The sequence below is a fragment of the Nymphaea colorata genome, chromosome 12 (assembly GCF_008831285.2).
Source record: "Nymphaea colorata isolate Beijing-Zhang1983 chromosome 12, ASM883128v2, whole genome shotgun sequence".
NCBI classification, from domain to species: domain Eukaryota; kingdom Viridiplantae; phylum Streptophyta; class Magnoliopsida; order Nymphaeales; family Nymphaeaceae; genus Nymphaea; species Nymphaea colorata.
This window is the reverse complement of record NC_045149.1, coordinates 21767324-21775204: the sequence shown is the minus strand read 5'-3', so window position 1 is coordinate 21775204 and position 7881 is coordinate 21767324. Positions and strand designations below refer to the sequence as shown.

Below are 7881 nucleotides of genomic sequence, written 5' to 3'. Positions count from 1 at the left end.
TGAGAGTATGAAACCACATATATTATGCTTCTCCATGTAAAGTCCTTCATGCATAATCAGTCTGAACGAAATGCAAGTAGAAGCATACGACAGTAGTTACCCTAATCAGAGATTTCTGCCCCTGTCCGTCACCATATGATATTGTTGGTATTTCGTTTACATTTTCTCCTATCCTCCTCTAATATCACTTGTATAAAAAGTGAAGAAGTTCTGGTTGCATTATACTCGAATAACTTCATCTGTATCAAATGAAAGGACTCGCATTTCGGGATTAACAATCTTGAAAAGCTTGACATATATTTTCCCTTGTCATTGAATGAATGTGCATGCTACTTTGGAAACAAAGGTGTCACACACACACACACACACACACACACACACACATAGAACAAGTGGTTGTTTTAGTAGGCTTATTTAAACACAAAAAAGAGGTACAGCACAAATTGTAAGGATCCTGCTGGACAGCAAAAGGGCAATACTTGGCCTGGGTGTGTAGGACCATTCTGATATGGGGCACAAAATCATCACCCATGTGGGCACACCCACCCTTTATCATGCAAGAAGACTCCTCTGAAATGGTATAAATAGCCCAAATGGCTTCCCTTGGTCTGCACCACAATTTCTTCATCATGGGTACCCATAGAATGAAGTCTGCTTGTTTACTCCTGCTGCTTGCCATAGGCACCTGCTCTGCCTCTAGGGCACTCTGGTCTCTGGGGGATGACCTCTATGGCTTTGGGGGATATCCAGGCTATGGCATTGGCCATGGCCTAGGTGCAGGTTATGGCAGCGGCTATGGAGGTGGCACTGGTTATGGTGCAGGAGGAGACCACGGAGTAGGCTATGGTAGTGGTGGCGGTGGTGGTAGTGGTGTTGGATACGGTGCTGGAGCTGACCATGGAATTGGATTTGGCAGCGGTGGGGGTTCTGGTGGTGGCGTCGGTTACGGGGCTGGAGGTGATCATGGGCTAGGGTTTGGTAGCGGTGGCGGTGGTGGTAGTGGTGTTGGTTATGGTGCTGGTGGAGACCACGGAGTGGGTTATGGTGGCGGTGGCGGTAGTGGGGGTGGTGTTGGATATGGTGCTGGCGGAGAACATGGTGTTGGTTATGGTACCGGTGGCGGTGGGGGTACTGGTGTTGGATATGGCGCTGGAGGAGACCACGGAATTGGTTATGGCAGTGGCGGTGGAGGTGGCGTTGGATATGGTGCTGGAGGTGAACATGGTGGTGGCTATGGTGCTGGCGGCGGCAGTGGCCATGGTGTTGGATATGGAGCCGGAGGAGACCATGGTATAGGTTACGGTAGTGGTGGCGGTGGGGGTGCAGGAGTCGGGTATGGAGCTGGAGGAGATCATGGTGGTGGGTACGGCGATGAGGGTGAGCATGGAGGTGGGGATCATGGTGGTGGTTACGGCGGTGGAAGCGAGCATGAAGGTGGTTATGGTGCTGGCGGAGATCATGGCGGTGGCTATGGCGGCGGAGGAGAGCATGGAGGTGGTTATGGTGCTGGTGGGGATCATGGTGGTGGATATGGTGCTGGAGGCGAGCATGGTGGCGGATATGGTGCTGGAGGCGAGCATGGTGGTGGCTATGGCGGCGGAGGAGAGCATGAAGGTGGCTATGGTACTGGAGGCGAGCATGGTGGTGGCTATGGTGCTGGAGGCGAGCATGGTGGAAGCTATGGTGCTGGTGGAGATCATGGAGGTGGCTACGGTGGTGGCGATGAGCATGGAGGTGGCTATGGTGGTGGAGGGGATCATGGCAGCGGTTATGGTGGCGGAGCAGAGCATGGGGGAGGTTATGGTGGTGGAGGAGACCACAGCGGCGGCTATGGGGGCGATCATGGTGGCAGTTATGGTGGTGGAGGAGAGCATGGAGGGGGCTATGGTGGTGGAGGAGAGCATGGAGGGGGCTATGGTGCTGGAGGGGATCATGGTGGTGGGTACGGCGGCGGAGGAGAGCATGGAGGCGGTTATGGTCATGGTGCTGGTGGTGATTCTGGCTATGGTGGCGGAGGTGAGCACGGTGGCAGTGGGGGGTATGGTGGCGGCTACAAGCATTAGGAAAGGGCTCGTCAAATCCAATCTTCTAGTGTCATCTCCTAAACGCTCTGATTTGGTTGCAGATCGTCGAAGTCCGTCCCAATAAAGTTCCAAGTGTTTTCTTTATTGTCTGTGACTGAAATTGTCCATGTCATTTCAAAGTCTCTATTTAACAAGCTCTTGTGATGTAATGCAAGCTATGGAGTTCTATGATATAAGCAAGTTTAGTTTTTCTGCATATCTTGAATGAACTCTAGAGTCAGTTAGTGCGAGGATCTTCGAAAGCTATTCATCATATACGTCATTCCACAGGACTCGGTGCATGCATTAATGGTCACGCCACCTTTTGCGTGTGAAAAGCTCAAAAGGAATATCATCATTGCGCAATCTTATCGGATTCAGTTCACACATCTAACTAAATTCAGATCCATTTAATTAGTTGAGTTCCGCAGCCACGACATGGAATCATTACCATGTATTGCATTTTATTGCATATGAATCGAATACTGCATCCAAATAGAATTCAAATGCGTGTAAATACTGGAGCCTGCTTTACTATCTTCTCCACAAGTTTCGACTTCCCTCTCCATTCCATTACTATCTTCTGCTTTACTTGTATTCTGATATACAAAATGTCGCCACTGTAAGATCAAAGCACATTGTAATGAATGAATAGTTTATGTAGAATTTCGAGTTAATGATCTTAGGCACAACTATGAATTTTTTGCTAAAATATTAATGATGAATGCTTCATATATCAACTATCAAGTACTCTACCTCCTTATGTTACAAAAAAAAGGAAAAATCCATGGCCATTCGATTTGATCAATGGTCGGTTATTTCTTATTGTTGCTTATTCATTCACCACCAAGTATTTCTGCTATAGGCTGATGGTGTCCGAGTCGGAATTAGAGAGAGAGAGATCTCAATGACCCATTTGAAACTAAAAAAAAAAATGTCACGAGGATACCTGTAGATCGTTGAATTAGGTATTTTCGTAATATGCACGACATTCAAAGACTGTTCAAGCTTGAGCTAAGTTGTACGAGGTCAGTTCGAGCTCGACTCAATAGAACGGCCCTTGGCTTGACCTTGATTGGACTAAGTTCATTTACTAACAAAGATAACCTAGATTAAATATGCTTATTCGAGCTTAGTCGAGTTCATATAGCTTGAACTTGACCTGCTTATAAACTCGAGTTTTTAATTAAGTTCTGAGCAAGTTCGAGCCGAGCTCAAGTTCGCTTGACCTAATGTACATCCCTAATCATGAAATCCTAATATATAAGAATAACAAAATTTAAGATAATTCAAGTAGACTGGTGGGGGCAATTGCCACACCAACCCTGGTGCGTCTGCGCCATTGAAGACAAAACAAAAATGTTGTAGAGTTCTAATTCATATTTGTAAATTATTTCACAATCCTTGATAGAGAGAATCTTCCAATACGTATAAGTCATATAGAAAACAAGAGCCTGACGAGTGTTCCTTTTTCTCAACCAGAACAAGATCTATGCCCCTACCAAATGTGTCGTAGAAATAGACCGCCCCTTGCGTCGGATAGGACCCACCAGAAATGTAAACCCGCTGGTGATCCTTTTTGACTTGAGGGCAACAATAATGCTGCGCACCTCTTCGTCCCAATGGGCCAAGCACGCCCCGTACGTGAACGTTCGGCCCACATGGTTTGTCCCGTCCACCATGAAGTGGGAAAAAGGGACCTTCCATGTATGTGTCTTGCACATTCATACAAAAGCCATTTCGAAGGTTGCATGCATCGATCACCAAGATTCATGTTGCATTATTATTGCTGTTCTTGTTCTTGTTCTTGTTTGAAATAAAAAAGAATCAACAATATAAAGCCTGTGTAATGATCTAGCTGCATGTTTTAAGCATCAACTGCATTTCTCAGTTTACTGGATCACAATCACAGAAAGCACTTGGAACGGCTTGTAAATATGTATGTTGATCAGGATTATAGTTAACAAATTAAAAGCTTTAGTGTTGGCATCTAATATGTGCCTCCCTAAACCTTCATATCGTTATTATTTATACATACCATTTTATTTGGCAGAGTCAATTTTCATCTCTTGTTAAAGAAACTAATTGCCTTGGTTGCAACTTATATTGTTTGTAACGGATGTATAGTACAGCGGCTGTTTGGTATTAAGAACAAAATATGAGCATTTCATGAATCTGCTTCAAAATTGACGTAGATTCATGAAACACTTGAACAAATGTTGCATGAACCAATCTTAATTTGAGTTAGATTCATGGAACACAATGCCAAACGGGGCCATAGGTTCACTAAGTTGAGACATCTCTGGATCCCTTGCTTCTGCAAATACATAATCCATTTATCTCATACCAACACATGCACATTTAAACGTGAAAAGAGCTTAATCATAAAACTCAATAAATAGAAAAGTAAACATAATACGTGTGCATCATAGTGCATGTTTTACATAATCAAAAGCGCAAGGGAGTCGACGCCATAATGACATCACAGTGATGAAAGCACTCAGCTCGCACGCTTGAGCATGTATGCCACATGAATGGAGTGCTGTTGATCATGCAACACATGTGATTTTGTCTAAAGAATGTGCTTAATGTAGCCAAAGTGGAGAGTGATCCAAGTTTCTGGAAGTAGACATTGTGGAACAAAAGTTGCTGTAATAGTGTGCTTTAAAGCAGAAGGAGAAAATAAAGAGAGTGGCATACAGTGCACAGCATCTTGCATGTTCTCAACTAGAGGTATAGATAGCCCCATGGCTAAGTCATGAAGTTGTGTGCTAAGTGGAGATCCACATGGGTCCAGTAGCTAAAGCGTTCCACTACTTTGGAGCCATCATGGTCCCAACCAAAATTGCCAATCTGATCACAGCTGGGCACTAACTTCCGGCCGGGGCTTAACGTTTTTGGTCGAAGCTGGTTATATGCACTGCTCGGTACAAAAAAAAAAATTGTGCGCGGATGTTGGGGCCACAGAAGATCCAATTCAATCTTTACTATCCTTTTGACTTTGGTTATGATCTATTCTATAACTTTTTAGGTTTGAAATAATATATTTTTTGACTTATACATAATCATTTGTTATTATCTTAGTTAGGAAATAATTACTTTGTCTTTTTGAGTTTCTTCCATCTGTTTACAAATAAGAATATCACACTGCCATCTTCAGTGCATATTTGAATGGATGCCAAATTCTTTCTTCTCTTTTCTTTTCCCATTAATCTCCTCCATTTTCGTTTGATTTTCTATCGTTTTTAGTTTTTAACTTTCTTTCATTTACAGGTTGGTTCTTGCAAATCGTCCTTTGATTTGCATCAAACAACCCTCCGTCTCCTTAAAAGATCTTTCTCTGTCTCTGTCTCTTTCCGTGAAATGACACTGAACTGTGGAAGGAATTTAGCACGGAAAGAATGCAAAACGATGAACACAGCAGCAAAGCGCAGAAGAACGCAGAACAGAGCTCAGCAGGACAAAATAAGAGGAAAGGAGAACACAAACGAGAGAATTTGGAGAGCACAGACGATCATTTCTTATGTATATATATGTGATTCATGATATACAGAATCATTCGGTACGTGTGAGAGAATCACTTTGTTACAAAAACCAATTGTCCTTGGCAAGTCTTACAGAAATATCTTGAGAATGAATGATATGTTTTATGAAAAGTGATCCATAATCATAGAATTTTGAATAAAAAAATGAAATTATTAAACAAACAAGGTATTTTTATGTTATGCCCTTTAAAGCCAGTGTTGCGGTTAGACAAAACCTTTCTGTCATGAAAAGAGCATGAGCCTCAAATCTCAGTGTGTTGAGGCACAAGCTTTATAACCCAATAATTAATTTGTATAATATTCACAAAACAATAAAAGAAACCCAAAGTGCGAACGTACAACTATGATATATTAAAAAAAATATCAGTATAAAAACAGTACATTAGCATGTTCCATGAGCACCCTACAATAACGTAACACGTAAAAATCACATTCAATGCTAACCTATCATGTAGAAGTCATGCGATTAATCTATAACACATAAGAGTCATATATTTTTAATTGGAGACTATAAATAAACAAACAATGGCATCAATCCTTAAGCGATCATTTTCTACATGACCACTTGCCAATCATTTTCTTATATCGATCAAAGGGACAGAACTTACAGAATTGAATATTGCATTGTGTTTTACATGTGAAGGTCAACTTCCACTTATAGGGACTCTGCTTGCTTTTAAATCCTTAAGCGATCATTTTCGATGGACTAAAAGTACATTTAATATACGTATAGGTTTCTATGCATGTGTTTCCATTAAAACTACTACCCATTGCTATTTATTTTCGTAAAAACTGCTTATTGGTGCATTTTTTCTGAACTCGCTGATGTAATAAGAATGTAAATACAAAAAAATACTTTAGGAACTTGCGAAGTCTAATTTACTTAAAGAAGCTCGAATTATGAAACTATACCCTGATTACGTTCGGACATAAACAAAATGCTGGACAACAGTAAAAATTTTGGCATTGGCTACACCCCTTCACTGCTCCCGAGAACAATACAGTCATTATTCAATAACAAAATAAAGGGTCTGTTTGCATTAGGAATATCACGAATATTTTATGAATATACTCTAAAGATTGACATGTTCTATTAGTTTTCTTATCTATCAACTGCATAGGAACTCCCGAGCAATTAATTGTAACAAGCTTGTCCCCGATAGATGTAAGTGATATTGCCTAGTCGTGGCTTGATCAACGGAACTAGTTTATAATATAGTTGACGAACCTGTGACTCGGATTAGCTGGGTGACCTGATTAGAGAGATAACTCAGTTGGGTTGAATCATAAATGTTTATAAAACTTTTTTTTTTTTGGTATATATAGATGAAGAATGTGAGTCTATCGGAAGTTCATGTTCGATTTTTCCATCAACTAAAACTGAATAGCATATATATGAGTATCTGTGCATAGTTAGCAAAGTTTATGAAATTTCACAATGCAAAAAATTTACAAACTTTGGCATTCAACCATGCATGACAAAAAAGAACACGTAATTAGTTTATCATCCCAGTTAACCCTGACGTAAATGGATGATCCTAACCAACTCGAGCAACTCATAACTCAGATTCGCGAGTGAGTTTGCCAACTATGGTTTATAATATCAAATCATAAGAAATGACTGACCTACATATACAAACTTACAATATTATTTGGTGAGAAAAATGCAAAATATAGGGTATCAACAGAAGAGATTCATATTAGACATATCAAAAAAACTGTTTAAAAAAAGTCATGTACGGGGGAAAAAAATATTTGATTCGTGAATGGGATTAGATTCAATTTATTAAATGACATACGGTCAAATTTGAATTTCGATTTTAAGGAAATGTCCAATGTAATTCGGATTCATATTTGAATTCTGATAGCTTTGAATAAATATACTGCACCTAGTATGCATACATTTGAAAGTTGGTTCTTAAGGTATCATAATGTGGTTAGGTTGTGTTCACAAGACTTATTTGGATCTATCTCACAATATCCGAAATGTTATTGAACTGTTCAAAATCTCATATTAGATCTAGATGTGGTCTCGACCCGATCTTCAAACTTTAATTACATTTAGAAATTTTAAAAAATAAAAGGAATAAAATATGTTTCAACGTGTCCGTTTTTGTGTTTCGTATTCGATGAGCTGCGATCTTTTTCCAGGCTTTTCCTATTAAATTCGGGTCAGAGTACGGAGCACGCTGGCAGGTGTGGACCCGATCCATTAACAGTTTCAAGTTTTCACTCTCTGGTTCAAGAGTGCCCGGGAGTTCACCCGCGCAACC

The 7881-nt window shown here is 40.8% G+C and overlaps 1 protein-coding gene across 1 annotated transcript; it reads left to right on the top strand.

Moving 5' to 3' along the window:
* The first annotated feature begins 578 nt into the window (after positions 1-578).
* LOC116265189 (glycine-rich cell wall structural protein 1.8-like) lies at positions 579-2280 on the top strand. The gene has a single exon (XM_031645736.2). The coding sequence runs from the start codon at positions 594-596 to the stop codon at positions 2061-2063; it is 1470 nt and encodes a 489-aa protein (XP_031501596.1). The 5' UTR covers positions 579-593; the 3' UTR covers positions 2064-2280.
* Positions 2281-7881: the final 5601 nt, after the last annotated feature.